We start from the raw sequence: 18,336 nt of genomic DNA on the forward strand, positions 1-18,336 counted from the left end.
TTCTCTTCTCTATTAACTAGGTCTAGTAGCGGTAGATTATCGCTGCGATCGGACTCGGATACGGGTCGTAGGAGGTTAGTATAGAAGACATCGTATATCTGTAATCGCGGTCCTAGATCGAGTCGGTAAACGTTAGTACCTAACACCTACGCGATTGGGTAAGGGCCTATCTTCTTATAGTCTAGTTTCTTAGCGCGGCCTTTCGCGCGGATATTCCTTATATCTAACTAAACCTTGTCGCTAATACTATAAGACCGCGCCGGTATACCTTTATCGTTCTTAGTATAACGTGCCTACGCGGCAGTAATAGCTTCGCTATATCGTTATTAGATTTCTTAGAGTTTAGAAGCGAATAGGTCGGCTTGCTAGAAGGAGATTTTCTAACTTGTAGATTGCGGCTTTACCCGGGAGTCTTAGCGAGGCATATAACGCACTTCTATTCTCGGATTCCTACTAAGGGTCGCAAAGAAGGGTGAGACTCTAGTACTCTCGTTCTTTATATTGTTCGCCGCAAATTCTGCACTCTAGAGCTATCGAGCCTAGTCGTTCTAGGTAAAGTTAACGTAGGCGCGGAGATAGGCTTCTAGCACTTAGTTAGTGCGTTCTAACTATCTATTAGTCTATAGATAGAAAGCTGTAGAGTAGTGTTGTTTAACGCTAGTAAGTTTACTTAAGCGGCGGAAGAAGACGTTAAGGAATTAGGTACCTCGATCCGAGACGGTATAGTCGAACTATCCTTAATCTCTAATTATATATCGGTAGAGAGCTTCGGCGGCAGTTTCCGGAGTTAGGTCTTTTACTAGTAAGAAGTACTTGCGCTTAGTAAGGCGGTAGGTAATAGTAAGTATATTGTTATAAGTTACCCTATCTATCTTACTATCCGGTAAGGAGACAATATAGTCTAGAGCAATGTCCTTAAAAGTGCTAGATAGTACTAGCAACTGTTGCAACTTCCCTTAATACGCGTCCCGAGAGGCTTTAGATCTAATGTATGTTCTATACCCCTTTACGTACCGCTAAACGTCGTCGTATATAGAGGGCTACGTATATAGTCGCTATACTAAGTTAAAAGTGCGATTACGGCTAGGGTGCCCTACTAAGGGTATGTCGTAGTAGTAGCGGATAACTTCCTCTCGGAGGTCTTTATTAGCTAGTATATACAGTCTTCCTTTAATATAGATAATATCGTCTTTGTATATACATTCGGAGAGGTTAATCTTGTCCCCGCCGAGCGACGCGCTCGATACTAGCATCCGAGTTAGGTTGTCCCTTAAGGAGGTAATAATAAGTTAGGCTAAGTTATCCTTCTTATAGGCCGCGGCTACTAGAACGTCTAAGGGCTCGTCTATGCTTAAGATCTTTATTGCTACTTGTCTCTGCGCTTTAGCGGCAGCCTCGGCGGATTGTAGTATCCGGGCTTCCTTTAATAGATCCTCGAGCGTAAGTAACGCTAGGCCTAAGTGCTTCCTTACCTTATCGTCTAACTAGTATAGTTTAAGGAGGGCTCGGTTGCGATTCGCGTTGTCTTCGGTAGAGTCTATATCTTGTATGCGTCTCGTAAGACTGTTAGGCTTTCTACCTTGCTTACTAGGACGGTATTTAATCTTAAAGTCGAATTCGGAAAGGAACTTAGCCTATCTAGCTTAGCGACGGTTTAGTTGCTTTATCGTTATAAAGTACTCTAGGCTCTTATAGTCGGTAATAACTCGGGTTAGCGCTTCTAGCATACTATATATAAGCTCCGGTCGCTATTCCTCGAAGGCCTCTACGATTGCTATAAGTTCTTTATCGTAAATCTTATAGTTACATTTAGCTAGGTTTATCTTCTTAGAGAAGAAGGCGATAGGATAGAGAAGTTTGTCTTTACCTTCCTAGGACAAGACACCTACGGTAATACGGTCTAATGCGTCTGTTTCGATAACGTACGGTTTGTAAGGATCGTAGTGTATTAGTACGGGGGCTAAGGTAAAGGCTTTCTTTAGTACATCGAAAGCAGCTTAGTAGGCACTCGTCTATTCGAACCTATAGCCGGGTTTCTTCTAGCTACGGGAGAGTAAAGTTAGCGGGAAAGCAATAACTAAATAGTCCTTTACAAATCTCCGATAGAAATTAGCTAAACCTAAGAAGGCTTAAACGTCCTTAAGGTAGCGTAGAGTCGACTAGTTAGTAATAGTATCTACTTTTTCTAGATCTATCTTAAGGCCGTCGGTCGTAATAATAATGCCGACGTAATAGACCTCCTTTACGAAGAATCGGCACTTGTCGAAGTCTAGTAGGAGGTTAGCCTCGCGTAAGCGTTATAGGATTTTCCGTATATAGTCGATATATAAGGCCTCGTTATCGCTATAGATAATTAGGTCGTCGATCTAGGCTAAGACGAATTCATCTATATAGGCACCGAGTATACGGTTAATAAATGCTTAGAAGGAAGCGGGTACGTTGCTTAGACCGAACGGTACTACTAAGTATTCGTATATACTATATCGAGTTGTAAAAGCAGTTTTCTATTCGTTACCCTTCTAGATATAGAGGCAGTTAAAAGCTGCGATAATGTCTAGAATTGTAAAGACCTTAGCCTTGCTTATACGTAGAAGCGTTTCCCGTATATATAGTAGCAAATACCTGTTCTTAATCGTAATTGCATTTACCGCTCTATAGTCGATATATACGCGAATTCTACCCCTAGGTTTACGTACAAGGAGCACCGGCGACACGCATTTAGATTTAGACTCTTAGATAATACCCTTTGCCTTTAAGTCTTAGATGTATTTCTAAGTAACCGCTAATTCGTCGTATAAGGCGGGTCTTAGCCTAGACTATAGTATTTTTGCTCCTTCTTTGAATTCGATTGCTATATCGCGGTCCGGGTAGTAATCTAGTAGAGTATGCGGGAAGGTCTCGTATTTAGCTTTATCGAATAGGTCTACGTATTCGCGAAAGGCAGGGTATAGTTGCCTACTAATATCGGTAAATTCTTTGCCTTTTATAAACTTCTTAAAGTCCTTAGGTCGTACCGAGTAGAGTCGTAAGGCTCGATCTACCTTACTATAGACTTAGAATTTGTTGCTCTCGTCTACCTCCTATACCTAGTAACCCTCTTCTCTATTAAGTATGTCTTCCTATGCTTAGCCTATAGTCGCTAAGCTAATCTTAACTTTAGGTTAGGATGCGAACCTGTATTTAATAACTAGCGGAGGCTTTAGTAACAGTATACGACACTCCGTACCTACTTGTTGTTTAGAAGAAGTAGTATATACCGTAGTATTATACTTCGAGCGGTAGGAAGGGGAGTCGAAGGTTAGGGTTCTTTCGGTCTAGTTTATAGAAGGGTTGTGTTATTCTAACTAGGTAAGGCTAAGGACGACATCGTACTCTAACTCGGTAATAAAGCAAGGTAGCTATTCTGTATATCCGCCTAGTTCTAGCGGTAGCATAGCCTAGAAGTCGATTCCTTAGCCTCTACCTCCGTTAGCGTAGCTAACTAGAAGTGTCTTGCTAAGTAAAGAGCTCTTTAAGTATATCTTCTTTAGTAAGCGTCGATCGATGTAGCACCTAGTCGCGCTATTATCTAAGTAACATTTAACCCGCTATCCGTTAACTATAGCATCGAATACTATATAGTCTATAACGGATACCGGATCCTTACTTATAGAGGTCGACGAGAGTATTAGCTACGTAGCAGGTCCCGAGAGGGTTAGCGGAAGAATCGTATTACTTAGGTGCGCTAACTAACGTTCGCCTAGCTCGTTACGCTGCGGGCTTAGGCCGAGTCGTTTCCCGACTTATAGTTGTTATCGAGGTTAACGTTAAACTCGAGATTACTTAAGTCGTCCTTAGGAATAGGCTCCTTAGTAGCCTTATCGTACTAGGGCTGCTTAATAGTTATAGCGTTCTGCTTAATAGGCTTAATCTTATACTTCTAGTATAGGCACTTAGGGCTGTTCTGTTAATAACTCTTCTTCTTATATACGTAGTAAGAACCGGAGCCGAGGTTGTCGAGATTAGTCTACGTTAGCCTTTTAAAGTCGATATCTATTTGCTTCTAATCGTATCCCTAGCGGAGTCCTTTATTTAAGCGATCGATAAAGGGCTTCTTATCCGCCGATATAGCGTAGCTGCTTAATACGGTAGGAGCGGTATTCGACCGTATTAGTCGAGGCTTCGATACGGTAGTAGTCTCCTTCTTTAGCTTGCTAGTATACTGCACTTCGAGCTATTATATATGCTTTCGTATCTCCTTAGCTATGCCGAAGTTCTTCTCTATAACCTTCTACTACTACTTAGTTTCGTTAATAGAGTTAAGGAACATCTTCGCTAGCATTTGTCTATAATTAGGGTTACGCGAGTCGAAGGAGGTATATTAGGTATGCTCTTCCTATTTAGGCTAGTAGTTATTTATGCTCTAGTCTAGCTTTATCTTTATACCGAAGAACTTCTACTAGTAGATTTCCTTCTTGTACTAAGGACCGTAGTACTTATATAAGATCTTTAACAACTCCTCGGGTATCTTATACTCCTTCGCTCTGTTCTTAATCTTGCCTCGGGTAGGGGTAGTAGTATTGTTAATAGCTATAGTTAGGGCATGTTTATTGTCTATGTATATATAACGTTTATACTTAAAGTAATCTATCGACTTGTCGTACTATTCTTCGAAGGAGATCTTATCGGAGCTGTTACTATACTACACTAGTAGTAGCTTATATATAACCTTATTAGGAGGTCTGCTCCTACCTTTAGTAACTATAGGGCTACCTTCCCTACCGGTTCTTAAGGTAGCTTAAGGACCCTATCTAAGTTAAGGACCTAGTCTAGTAGCTAGTGCACTAGCTTTTAGGCTAGTAGGATAAAACAGACCTATAGGCTAAGACCTATAGGATAAATAGAAAGGGCGCTAGCCTAGTTCCGGTCGAAGGAATAGCGCCTACTATAGTAGAGGTAGCTATTACGCTTATCGAGTCGGCTGCTATAGGTCGAGTAGCGGTAGTGCTTGCCGGGAAGGTAATAGTAAAAGTAGGACACTAAAAGGATTAGTATTGTTTAGGCGCGAACCGCGACGGTCGGCTAACTACTATCGTAGTATATATTAGTCTTCCTCGTCGTCTCCTAGTAGAGTCCTCGGACGTACTAGCTTTCGCGGAGTAGCTCCTAATCTATCGAAGAGCGGTAGAGGTCCTATAATACTACTCTATAGACAGCTGCGTAGTTTCGGTATACCTTAAATAGGTACGAAGTCGGTCGGAAAGTCGCTCTCGTAGGCTTCGGATATATCGTCCTAGTAGCTATAATAGATACTACTACTAGGTTACTCCGTAGCTGTCTTCCGCTATAGGTATAGCGTACGAGCGGCCTTTATACGTTCTTTAATCCTAGGAGTGCCGGATAGCACATCTGCCTTAACTATAGGTTCGTACTAATTAAGCCGGTTTTCTACTAAGGCTAGCTCTACTCCTAGGACCTCCTTTTCCTCCTTCTATTGTTCCTTTTCCTTCTTTAATTCCTTAACCCGCTTACGCTACTACTAGATAATCTGCTTACCGCTATCTACGGTTTAGCTTAAGGTAACCTTTGCTATAGCGAGTTCTTAAGCAAGCTTCTATTCTTTCTCTACTAAGCGCCGAAAGGCGGTCCTTAACTCTTCGTATTGTCCGTCGAGCTTAGTCTTGTCGTCGTATAGCTTATCGTACTAGGTATCGGCAGCGTATAGGGTGTCTAACTATTCCGTAGGCTACCTCTTAACCTTAGCGACTAGTTTATCGGCGTCTTTAACTTTAAAGTAAAATAGGCGATATCGACGAGCTTCGGTATTATCTAAAGTAGGCTAGTATAGGATGAAACTAGAGAAGTCTACCTTCCCTATCTATAGTCGACTCGCCTTATTAGGCGCCTCGGGCGTATCTTCCGCATAGGGATTTAGTAACGAAGGGTCTAACGGCGGATAAGCAGGCACCTAAGGTTTAATAGAGTTAGTTCTAGTATCGTTACCTTCGTTATCGTTATCGTTATCGTTATTACGGGGTAGTAGTAGATCGAACTCGTAACCGAGAGGCAGAGCGTCGAAATACTCTTAAAACTACGTATTGCGGCCTACTATCTATAACTGTAACTCGATCGGCTTCGGGGTCGGCTTTAATAGTAACTATAAAGTGCTCTCTTCCCCTACGTCTATACTACTACTAGCTTTAGAACCTAGAGTTAACTTCAAGCTTAAGTAGATTAATCGTTCTATAGCGCTTAGGCCTTTATAGAATAATATATGTATATTAGAAAGGAAGTATTTTATAGTAGAAAGTATAATACAGGTAGACTAATTCTTTTAGTAGATAGCGTAACCGCGCCTAGTACCGATTTCTAGCGCTTAGTGCGCTTGTTTAAAATTCTTCTTCTATCGTAGAACATAGTCCTCGCCGCATATACGGTGTCGTCTAATCGTGCCTGTCGCTTAGGGTGTTACAGAATATCGCGCTACTCTTCCTACATTACGGATTAACTATTTATCGAGGCTAGAACGGGGAGTGCCTATAGGAGGCTCTATCTTCCGTATAGAGCACTATATAGTCTAGTAGCTCGATCACTAGTATTGTAACTATAGCAAACGCGGTACAACCTATACGTCGAGTTCTCCTTCGTATCGAGGCGCTATTAGCGCTTTTCTAATATAATATAGCACATGCTCTTTCTTTTTATACTTCTTGCTAGCGGTAATACGCTCGGTAGTCGATATTCGGTAGGTTCTATAGGTCGTAGCGTATTCTAGGCGCTTATTCGAGACGTAACGATTACTAGGTTTCGTAAAATAGTAACAACCGATAGAATTATACTACGGCAATAATTACGATAATCTATTAGGGCAGGAATGAAGCGACAGACAGTTATAATACGGGCGAGAGGGCAGCGAGGTAGGTGTTACGTAATTAGATTGTTAAACTGTCTATAACGATCGAAGGAAGCGTAAAAGCTACGCTTCTATCTAGTCCGCGGTGCCTTAGGCAGCCTCGATAGCTAGTACTATAACACAGAACGACAATAAGCTTAATCTCGCTAGTTACTATAATGCCTTATAGGCTAACGATCCGGTTACTCGCCGCTCTATAGGCAGCTTCTACTTTATACTCGCTAGTAGACTATTGCTATATAAGTTAGGCCGCTAGACCTTAGTTACTCTATTGTCTATAGAGGCTAAGTATGTTTAGTTAACAACTAGCGCTAAGGAAGCTATTGCACTAGCTCGGTTGTTAGAGGAAATTAGTTATAAGGGCACTATTAAGCCTGTTACGCTATACGAGGATAATTAGTTAGTAATCGCTATTACTTAGTCGACGAGTGTCGATAGCCGTACTAAGTATATAGATACTAGAGTCTACTACATCCGCAAGAAGATCGCTAATAGCACTGTTGCTATTACCTAGATTAGTATATACGACTAGATCGCTAATAGCTTTACTAAGCCGCTTAATAAGCTTAAGTATAGTCGCTTTGTTTAGTAGTTAAACTTAGTAGATTATAAGGCTGCGATTAAGAGCGCCGCTTAGCCTACTACTAAGTACTAAATAGATAGTTTGCTAATAATACCCTAGGGGTAGTATTAGTCCTAGGTCGGCGATATATTATTTGTTTGTTTGTTTGTTTAATTAGCCTAAAAGTAGTCTAGACACCTAATACCCCTTTATTTGCCTTAGTAGTTTGCTTGTTTAGCTATATACACGCGATAAGGGGGTAACTTGGAGAGTGTATGTATATAGCTGGCTATCACGTGCATAATGCCTAAGGCTGCAACTGTGCACACTTCATCTTTGGGCTTTCTGTAGATTAGCCCTCTTCTGAATACATCACAGTTTACATCAAGTTTGAAGGATGAAGTAGCGCTTTTCACATTGCCAGATGTATAAGGCTATAGTCTAGTCTCGAGTCGCTCGTTCTACCAAAAATGGCCGAAACATCAAAGCAATTTCAAGTATTTGAGAGAGAAATCGTCGCAAATGCCGAGGATGCGAACAATCGAGAACATGAGCTGACTATCTGGCAAGCTAGCAAGCGCTATCCAAAGGCAGTCGGCTGGAGTATGGCCGAGTAGGCAGCATGTATTATGGACGGCTACGACTACCATGTCATCGGACTGCTGTTCGCTCAACCAGTTTTTCGCAAACGGTATGGCAAGCTCCAACCAGATGGCGACTATCAGATCTCTGCTGCATAGCAGTCCGGACTGAACAACGGGTCAGCGGTAGGCACGTTGACAGGCTTATTCCTCGCCGGCTATCTAACCGAGCGCTCTGGATTCCGCAAAACGATCATGTTCACTCTGGCTCTTATCACATGTCTGATATTCATCCAGTTCTTCGCAACAAGCTTGGTGGTTTTGGAGCTTGGCCAAATTTTGACAAGTCGGCCCACTTCTTCCGTACTGCGTCGTTCTTCCGAATTCTCATCAAGAGTAGGGATACCACTTGCGATCTTTCAGACAGTCACCTGGCCTGAACATCTCTGAAGTGGTTTCTGATGCCTCACTTTGGGCGTCATGCATTATTTCTGTTCGGAGTATGTACAGTCACGGCCATAGACTTCACGATCGGCGGACTTGGGGTTCCTCATGGCAGACCGCCTCTGACTTGGACAGTCGCATCTCTGCTGGTCATCAACGGCTTCATCTGTTACACACGCATGATTCCAATCATCTTTGTGCTGGTGGCAGAAGTGCCGTCAACCCTGCTTCGAAGCAAGACCATACCGATTGGCCGCATTGTATACAATGTATTCAATGTCGCTGCCAACATTCTGACATTATACCAGATCAACAAGTCGGCTTGGGGCTGGGGAGCGAAATCAGGCTTCCTTTAGGCAGTGTCCGCGACTATAGGCGTGGTATTGACATAGTACGTGCTGCCAGAGACGAAGGACCGGACGGCTGTGGAGTTGGACTTGCTGTTTGAGAAGAAGACGGCGGCGGGGGATTTCGCGGAGACTGAGGTAACTCGCGGAGACTGAGTTAATACTGCATGATCGAATTTGACATCAACCTCCAAGCCAACGGATTTTTGGGATTGACGGTGCCAGAATCTCCGCTGCTGCGGTATGATGTCTGGGGGTGTGGGCTGAACTACCACTTTTCATTCATTGTGGCCGTCAAACGCAAGGCACACTGTATCTGGTCGAGGTCATTATCAAAAACAACAACGAAGAGAAACAATTGCACATGGACTCAAATTCTTATCAAGGTTTTCGTCCAGTGAATTTTTGGATCAGGCTTCGACGTCCTTCGCGACGTTTGCAAGACGAAGCTTCGCAGGCTCTGCAGCCAGGTCGAATGTTTGAGACGCAGGAACGCGCAGATTCGATAGGAACCTTTATCGTCTGGCGACCGCTCTAGCCTCTCGAGTCCTTCCCAGGTTTGAGATTGATATGCACGTATTAGTATGTAGCAAAGGGGGTTGCGCGTTTATTAGCCGAAGCGTTATGTCCCTATAGATCGAATATCGTTAAGTAGGAGAGAAGTGGCCTGCCTTAGCAATGCGTAAAGTAGCGATAGTATACTCTTTCGTTAGCGCCGCAGATCGAGTCGCTTCTAGCTATTTCTAGCAGGTATCAATCTGCTAAGAGTTAGCAGTAATTAATAAGGTAAAAAGAACCAAAGCAAGTAATACTACTAGTAGCTGCCTTATTATAACTAGAACTGCTATTGTTTTTTACACAAGACGATTAAGCGAGATAGCGGAAGGGGATAATCCCCAAAAACGGGATCTAACTAGTTAAAGCTAGCGCACTGCCTAAAGGAATTATCCGTACCTTTAAAAGGTTTACGTCTAACGTTTTCAAGCTAGCTGCCGTTTACGGGGATTACCCCCGTCCGCTATCTCGCTTAATCAGGGTGTATTATTCCAGCCCGATCACCGCCTAGGATTCCCTAACCAACACACCGCGCTTCACGCGCAACGCGGCAGCTTGTCGACGCTGACAGCTCGCCATGTTGTTGTTGTCTGACAGCACTCCCATGTCCACCCTCGGTACCAAACGGCACCGCACCGCACACCAGCAGACTTTTTTTTCTCCGCACGCCATGTTCATGACTCAGCCATTACCACAAACGGTATCTTGTGATCTCCGTTTTCTTCACGGGAAGAGACCTTCCAGGGTCGAGGGTGCGCTGCGCGAGATGAGAAGCAATGAAGTTTATCAGCAGCAGCAGCATCATCATCATCATCATCATCATCATCATCATCATCATCATCAGCATTCATCAAACAAGGGAAAATACGATGCTCTAGCGCACTGCACCGGCCAACCACCACGACGGAGTCGGGACCGGATCTTGGTCCAGGCTGGACAGGTAGTGCCTGGGCCTTGATGACGGTTCCCCTGCTCGATTTCTTTTCTTCTTCTCTATCTCCACGGCGTCTGCGTCTGAACTCGATGATAGGTAGACAAAATGCAGATTGTTCTTCAATTGGGTAGAACTAGAGATCCATCCCTACTATTCCAGTCAGAAAAAACAGTACACAGCCTTCCGAAGTGTTCATCAGACAAGCAGGGCAAGGAACAAGACCAAAAAAACAAGCATCCACCACATTCCTCGCAGCCCAATTCCTCGGAGACGGGAAGTAGTGAGGTTTTTTTTTAACCAACAACCGAACCGGAAGAAATCGATTCGATAGCTTGTTGTTTCTATCATCATTATCAAGTTGTTGCCAACCAGATCGGGGTACAAGCCTGTACTTTCCCGAAACACTCAACCCTTGTAGATAATTGAACGTCCGTCCGCGAAACTTTAGGACCAAGTCTTGATTTATATTTGAAAAAGAGGGATGACACGGCACGCAAGCAGGCCTTGCATTTCGTGAAGCAAGGAAGGAGAATAATAATGAGAGAAAGAGGAGAGGAAGATTTTTTTTCATTTCACCCAGGAGATTGTATAGTCGTTAGTCTCAAACGATCAAGCCTCTAATAAATGAGAAGAAGCTGCCCAAAAGTGCGGGAGGGAGGGAAGGGAGGGAAGGGAAGGGAGCAAAAAGAGAAAAGAAGGGGTCTAGATCGAAGCAAGTACAAAATTTGTTTGCTCGGGTCCCGAAGACAGCTGCGGTGCCCAACGGGGAAACAAACAAGCAAGCAAAAAGGACAGCGAACGCGAACACGTCGCACAGGTCCACGCTTTTGGATAGTATTATCTACAGTACATCTTGTCCTGCCGCAAAATGTCGTCATAATGCAAAACCCGGCGCGCGCCATTTTTGGACCAGCCAGAAAATGATGGTTGCCCTCTCTGGTGAATACAGCAAACAGCAGTATTCTCTTTCCCATGTTTCATCCTTTTCGCCTTGTAAATGCTATGATTAATAAAAAACCAGTCGTCCCTTCATGCTCGTCGCCGGCCATCAAATGCATACAGAAAGCCGCCCCCAATAGTAGTAGTGGTATCTTGTAGTAGTAGTAAAGAAAAGCGCGTAGCAGTAGCAGTAGAGTGTGCGCGGCCGGATTAGCGCGCCCGTAATAAGCAAAAGTTGATGTTGGTGCATGGCGTGAGCCAGATCGTGTAGTAGAACTCCATTATTGGCCGCGGTGGATGCCAAGGAAAAAAAGGCGATCAATTGATTATCAGCTATAATCGTCATGAGTCGCGAAAAAAATCTCCCAGGCTGTCGGGGTGCTATCGTTCTCTTGCAGCAGAAGCCGATGCAGAAGATTCTGCCCCGGCAGTAGCGCTCTCGGGGTCCAAGAGGCTGAGGCAGCGGAGCAGCACTACAGCATACGTTAGCTATAAAAGCGAGTCGATCATATGTGGCCTTGAACACTCACGATCCATGATCTCTTCCTCTGCCACGCCCATTTGGTAATCGACCAGACCGTGTTTTTCAATGCTGTCGCAAAGCCTGACAAGCTCACGCGACAGATGCTCCAATACCTGCTGGCTCATGATACTGGGTGAATCACGACCGCCACCCGATCGTATCCATTCTTGGGTCACGTCGAACTGCTTTTGCAATGTAGCGAGCCAAGCTCGATTGAACTCGTCCCAGAGACGAATGCGCTCATCGTGCAGGTTATCGTCATCTCTGGTAAGTCCTGCACCTAAGCATCAGCTCAGCTTGGAAGTACTTATATTGGCGCTCATGCTCACCTAGAGCTTCTGCGTTGCCCAGGAGATAGTGCGAAACCTCGAGCAAGTGCCCGCCGAGGTCTCGCAACGTCCCTTCCCGCACGTTCGAAAAAATGGTGCGAATATTATGCTGGTAGTTGCTGAAGGCCTGATCGACCGACGTCGATGAATTTGGCGCATACTGCGTGGCAGCCGTGGTGTACGAATACGCGCCTGGTTGTGTAGGATCGAGCATCGCTGCGCTGGCGTAAGTCGATGAAGGTCCAGCTTCGGCGTAAGCAGATTGCGGGTATTGAGAGGGCAAGTGCGGTGCTGCCAGTTCGGGCGCCGTCGCGCTCGGTAGCGACTGTCCTGCAAGGTAGTACTGTGCGGCGGTTTGCGCAACCCCGAATTGGGAAGCCAGTGTCTCGGAAGCTGTGCCGGGTCTTTGGGAGTAGCGTGATACCTGCTCGTAAGGTGACTGCGTCGCCGACTGTGCTGACTGCGACATGCCATACATAACGTTGGATCCATACTGCGAGTACTGCTGAGTGTCCTGCGACCGCGGATCTGCCGGGCTCTGCAAGTCGGTCGCGTACTGCATCGTTTGTGCAGCTGCAGATGCTGCAGGACCATACTGGGAGCTTTGCGCAAAGCCATACACCTGCGCATCGCTGCTTGCTCTTCCTGTTGACGGTACTGTGGTGGGCGACTGTTGCATATATGTCGATTGTCGGAAACGTTCGACAGATCCGCCGGGAGTTGCGTACTGGCTGCCAGACTGGCCGCTGCTCTGCGATTGCTGGGGTGCATAGGCACCTTGTTGCGCGTACTGCCGTCGTGATGGATCATTGTAGTCCATCACAGAATCGACGCGATCCCCAAACGCTGGCTGCCCTTTCCTCGACGACGCCAACGGCGAGAAAGGCGGTGATGCATATACAGACGTCGCCAGCTTTGCGGTTGAGGTGTGGTGCTATATGCGGTCCGGTGTAAGGCGATGATCGGAGGGAAATTGGATCCCGACGGCGCCCAAGTGTCGAGGTGTTTATGAGTGCCCGGACTTGGTCAATGTGGTCGCCAATGTTGGCTTAGCGGAACAAGAAAAGAGGCTGAATATTAAGTCCTTGGATGGAATGCCTGTATCCCGGTGATGCCCAAGAATACTAGGCTGACAGATTATTAAGCGCTCAGACGATCCAGTGCAGTGCAGCGAGCACGCAGATGAGATACCAGCAGTTCGGCACGGTCGGGATGATTGCACCTGGGCCGCGAGCGAGAGAGCAAAACGAGCGTGGTGGCAGTGGCAGCAGCAGCAGCGCAGCCTTTGAAGGAACGACGAAACGTGACAGGTGTGTAGCGAGATTTGAAGGCCAAAGGAACGGCAATGCGCACAAAACAGACAATGCACCCACGGTTGGGTAGCCAAAGTGTAGTCTCGATATGTGAGCAGGGCCGGTCGTAGCGCGGGGTTGATGAAGCCTCTGCTGTCAGGCCTCTGAATCGCCAAACCGTGTCGAGACGGGACAAGGAAGCACTGCCGAGCGCAGCGCCAGGCCCTTGCTCGCGAATAGAATTCGGAAACGCAAGGCGTGAAACTGCGAGGCAAGAGTCTGCCAGATTATGAGATTATGGGCGGGGCTGGAGGTGTCACAGCCCGGTCGGCTTTGATCAGATCCAAGTATATCAACCCACAAAGTAAATTCGAGGTAGCTCTAGCACACCCTGTGGGTTCTATATGCCCCTGCAGAGTGCCCTGAAACCACCGAAATTAGTGTACAAATCGGGGTATTGCAAATACCCCTTATACAACCCAATTACCTCGGATTTCTACCGTTCCGAATAGCCGTAATCGCTCGAAAACGACTAAGTCTACGCCTATACCTTAGCACTACCACTTCTACCGCTTAGAAGCGACAACCTCTCCTTAGATCCGTCGTTTTAGTAGTCTAATTAGTGTAGGAGATAGCGTACGAGAGGATTGATCTATCCGGTACGGTTTAGGTAGTATACCTGCGTATAACCTTCTACGAGCGCGTTTCGAAGGTATTATAAGCTTACTAATTAAAGGCTTCTAACGACGAGGTTTATAAGAGCTACCTAATAGCTACAGTAGATCAATTGAAGTGTCCTTACCTAGCGACTATATAGGTAAAGAATATAGAGCTATAGATAGTGCTATAGAAGGTAGTAGCTTTACTATAGAAGGTAGCTCTACTATAGAAGGTAGTAGCTCTACTATAGAAGGTAGCTCTACTATAGAAGGTAATAGCTCTACTATAGAAGGTAGCTCTACTATAGAAGGTAGTAGCTCTACTATAGAAGGTAGCTCTACTATAGAAGGTAGCTCTACTATAGAAGGTAGAAACAGCTTACTTAGTAAGGGCAAATCGTCTAGTAAGGACGACAGCAACGGCCATTAATGCCTTAATACCTCGTCGTTATCGTATTGATCACTTTTGCTAGCGTCCTTTAGCAAAGATAGCGGCAATCGACTAATTAGCATTAATTGTAGAAGAAGGTCTATATCTAAGAGCCTATTAAATAGGTCCTTATTAACCTCGTATAGTACGTCTTCATCTTTAGCCTAAGCAACAACGCCGTTGCTATTAGGTAGACTATAGACTAGTAGAGCGTAGCCTTCGATAATAAGGCGAGGCCGATATAGAAGGTTAGTTATAGAAGCGATAGGTGCTAGTAGTAGTAGTAATAGAGCTAGAGCTGTATAGAAGACTAGTTACCGCAACGGCTTATCGTTAATAACTCGCTACTTTGCAGTACGACGAGGTATCAATTCAGCCTACGGAGCACTATTCTTAAACTACTAGTCTATCTAAGCGACTCGCGAGTCGTAGCTAAGTGCTACAAAGTTAGTAACCTACTATAGAAGGGCCTTATATTGCTAACCGTCGGTAAGGTTAGAAGCCTACGAGTCGTAGAACCGGAAGAAGGCCTATAAGACTACTTCTTATATAAAATAGAAGTATTCCTTTACCTAGCGCTTCCGAGACACTCCTAGTACCTTGTTAACGTAGAAGACCTATACTAACTGCTCGTCTTTAATAATAAGCTTTATATTAAGCTAGTCGGAGTAGACAAGGTTACTATTTAGACCTTAGAAGCGACTAATATAGAGGCTATAACGGTATAGTGTAAGGCGACTAATTGCTTCCTTGTGAAAGCGCTAAATATGCTTATAAGGAAGGTGATAGCTGTGCTAGAAGTAATAGAAGCACTTAGTGTATATATTGTCGTCCGTAGCCGGCAGAGCTATTCGCTAAGCAGGCTTGTTATTGTCTATATCCTTATAGCACTGTATAAGCTCATCCGCCATTTTCTTCTATATAGAAAGAGGTAACCGTCGAAATTTAGAAGTCTTCTCTTAACGCTATATTAGAAGCTAGCTATTCTTATCGACAACGCTATTTTGACGGACGCGCTCGCGGATATAGTTATTAAGCTAAACGAGGTGCAGGACGGTACCTAGAATAGTTAGTTGTTATTATATAGAAGTGATAAGAAGCCGTAGAAGTCTGAGAATGATACTGAAGGCCGAAAGCTAGCCTATTCTAAAGAATCCGCCCGTTCTAAGGAATATAGCAGGACTCTATTCTTATAGAATTCCGATAGTAATAGAAGAAGGGGAAGAATACGCACCTCGCAAGCTCTATTTGCGTATCTAACGCTTGTCTCGGTACTTCAAGTGTGTATAATAGCCCTCTAATGGACTAGTAGTGCGAACGGCTATTAAAATCGGGTCTCCGAGCCTTACCTAAGTCGCCTAGCGATCGCTATCGGAGGCCTTCTAATTAGCCTTCAAATAGGCCAATTCTTTACTCGATTTAGCCGTATTATAGGTGTTAAAGGCGGCTATTGCTTAGTCAATAAAGTATTAGCATTCTTCTTAGTCTCGAGCGATAAACAGAGCCTTGCTTATTGCCTTTAAAACAGGTAGAAAGCGCTTGAAGTGCTTCTCGAGGGTCTTAACAAGGTGCCGTTAGCAGAGGCGTTGAATAATACCACAATCTACAAGACCGTAACTAACTCCGAGCTGTTCACTTGCTAAGTCGTTAGTTATTGACTATAGTAGTATCTAGGAAGATTGCTTAGTATAGTTAAAGTCGTCTTAGTCTTTGGCTTTAGAAGAATAGCGGTTAGCCTAGTTAAAGAAGAAGTACTTCCTATAGCTATTAAAACCGGTTATCTAGTGTTTATAGTCTAATTTGGCTATTTCTCGAAGGCTCGAGATTGCCTTCTTAATTAGGTGTGCTTGCTCGCAATTTATAAGGAAGTGAGCCGCTAGAAGCTACTCTAGGTAGTTATTGCGGACGTATATAGTTAAGAGAGGCTATTTAAGCCTATTAGTAAGGTATATAGAATCCAGCAAGAACAAGGACCTATAGTTGCGAAGGGCTCGAAGTTGCTAGTTTGCCGCCTAAATTAGGCCTCTATAGACGAGTCTATCGCTTCTACGAGATTCAATTATCTCTATAAAGCCACTTCTACTACTGAATTTCGCAGACAAGTACTAATAAGCCTACTGTAACTGCTCCTCGATAGCTAGTTTAGTACCTTGTCTTCGCTTATTACTTAGTCGCTTTAGACCTTCTCGATTAGCGCTAGAAACGCGGTCTCGAGTAATGCTAACCGCACTAGCATTATACTAAATTTGCCTCTGTTTAGGCCTTCGCATTTCTTTAACCAACTAAGCGACTAACGTTAAGCTACCTCGAGAAGCGATTAGGTCCTTCTACACCGCCTTTACGCTATCGTTAGTTTGTAAAGAATCGACGAATTCGAGACTATACGAGTAGCGGTTAGTAAGCGGCTTTAACACTACATAGACTAGCCTTATAACCGTCAAATTCGTACTTAGAGTCGAAGGTAGCGCGGCCGGTACGCAGTTATCGAGAAACTCGCCTATTTCGCGATTCGGTCGCTTCTCGTAGACCTTAATAATTACTAACTTCGCGTAATAGTCGTGTATATACATCGTACGCGCTACGCGCTATCGCTAAGGCCGTTTGCGCTTAAAAACAACCTCTCTGCTATCTACGCGATTATAGTCTATATAGCGCTTATAGATACGATACTCGAAGCCGAGTCGGCGATATAACCGACCTTGCGAGTCCTTTAATAGCTTATTTAGTCGATTCTTATAATACTACATATTAGTTACGAAATGGCGGTATTCGTCGTATTCGAAGCCTTCTATCCGCAGACCCTCGTACGCCTAAATACTACTCAACTCGGCTATAGGAGGGTAGAAGAATAGGCGCCTTCGGTTATATATATTTAGTAGAAATGGGCTCTTGAACTATACACTAACTCAGCGCTATTCTCGACCTTACCGACCTTACCGACCTTATACGTACCGGCCGCTCTACCTCTAGCTTAGTAAGCAACGCTTCTATATCCTTAAGAGGCAGGTATTTCTTATATATCGTAAAGAGCGTAGAATTTAGCGACAGTAAGGTCGAAATAAGCGCGATACGTAACCGCGAGGAAGAGATAGAACAGGTCGATAAACAAGAGGTAGAAATGGCCTCTAAATAAGGTCTAGTTTAGCTTCATCGTTACTCCTCATTTACAGGCCTATACCATACGATTATAAGGCTTCAAATTGGCTCGAAATTGGACCTCTTAGCGGTCCATATATAGCCTATAAACAACCATAGAAGTGGTCAAGCGGCCTTACAAACCTAGCCGCCGTAGCGGCGCGATCTACACCCTTGTATAGGTTGATATACTTACACCTGCTTTGATCGAGGGTAAAAGTGAGGCTCGAGGATTGATGGAGGTCAGCGTCAGTGACAGCGCCACTCGACGATGCCCCCGTACTTGATTATGGTGTGCGTGCAGTGGGAGCGGGAGCAGGAGAGTAACGTGAGGACAGACGGCCCACGCAGAGGCGAGGTCAGGCGTGGTCTTCACACCATTCTCACGGCATGGTGCAGCCGGCGTCTTTTGATGAGGGCGGCCAAGTCAGCGGGCTATTCTTGTGGGAGCCGCGAAAAGGAGGCGTCTCCGTACAGCGCGCGTGAAGTGCCGTTGCGAAGTCATCATCGAAGCCAGTCAGTACTCAGTCGTCGTGACCTGGCTCCGTGCTCCGTGGCATGGCATGGCATGGCCTAGCCTAGCCTAGGCGCAGAGGCAAAGCAGAGGCACGCCCACGCAACGCACAGCGCCCGCCAACGCGCACAAGATCGCCGTCGCCGTTTGTGGCAGGCCAACCTTCAAGAATCAGGTAGGGATCATAACGCAAGAGAGGC

At 45.1% G+C, this 18,336-nt stretch overlaps 4 protein-coding genes across 4 annotated transcripts; 2 read left to right on the forward strand and 2 right to left on the reverse strand.

Annotated features, from left to right (window-relative positions):
• Window positions 1-8,475: 8,475 nt before the first annotated feature.
• On the forward strand, window positions 8,476-8,835 carry MYCFIDRAFT_42842 (uncharacterized protein; the record flags this gene model as incomplete). Its single annotated transcript, XM_007924293.1, has 1 exon — window positions 8,476-8,835. A coding segment is annotated over one exon (360 nt), but the record flags the coding sequence as incomplete, so codon positions are not given.
• Window positions 8,836-11,094: 2,259 nt separating this feature from the next.
• On the reverse strand, window positions 11,095-11,908 carry MYCFIDRAFT_202116 (uncharacterized protein). Its single transcript, XM_007924827.1, has 2 exons — window positions 11,785-11,908; window positions 11,095-11,727 (listed from the first exon to the last, which is right to left on the reverse strand). Exon 2 carries the CDS (start codon window positions 11,598-11,600, stop codon window positions 11,364-11,366), a length of 237 nt encoding a protein of 78 aa, XP_007923018.1. The 5' UTR covers window positions 11,601-11,727; window positions 11,785-11,908; the 3' UTR covers window positions 11,095-11,363.
• MYCFIDRAFT_88778 (uncharacterized protein) lies at window positions 11,095-13,408 on the reverse strand. The gene is made up of 3 exons (XM_007924826.1): window positions 12,107-13,408; window positions 11,785-12,051; window positions 11,095-11,727 (listed from the first exon to the last, which is right to left on the reverse strand). The coding sequence occupies exons 1-3, from the start codon at window positions 12,924-12,926 to the stop codon at window positions 11,636-11,638; spliced, it is 1,179 nt and encodes a 392-aa protein (XP_007923017.1). The 5' UTR covers window positions 12,927-13,408; the 3' UTR covers window positions 11,095-11,635.
• Window positions 12,998-18,315, forward strand: MYCFIDRAFT_171324 (uncharacterized protein; the record flags this gene model as incomplete). Its single annotated transcript, XM_007924828.1, has 14 exons — window positions 12,998-13,034; window positions 13,062-13,149; window positions 13,176-13,214; window positions 13,252-13,416; window positions 13,467-13,494; window positions 13,530-13,656; window positions 13,685-13,791; window positions 13,817-13,852; window positions 17,805-17,841; window positions 17,870-17,920; window positions 17,956-18,015; window positions 18,050-18,104; window positions 18,136-18,175; window positions 18,205-18,315. 14 exons carry the CDS (start codon window positions 12,998-13,000, stop codon window positions 18,313-18,315), a joined length of 981 nt encoding a protein of 326 aa, XP_007923019.1.
• Between the last annotated feature and the right edge of the window lie 21 nt (window positions 18,316-18,336).

Source organism: Pseudocercospora fijiensis (genome assembly GCF_000340215.1).
Source record: "Pseudocercospora fijiensis CIRAD86 unplaced genomic scaffold MYCFIscaffold_2, whole genome shotgun sequence".
NCBI lineage: Eukaryota > Fungi > Ascomycota > Dothideomycetes > Mycosphaerellales > Mycosphaerellaceae > Pseudocercospora > Pseudocercospora fijiensis.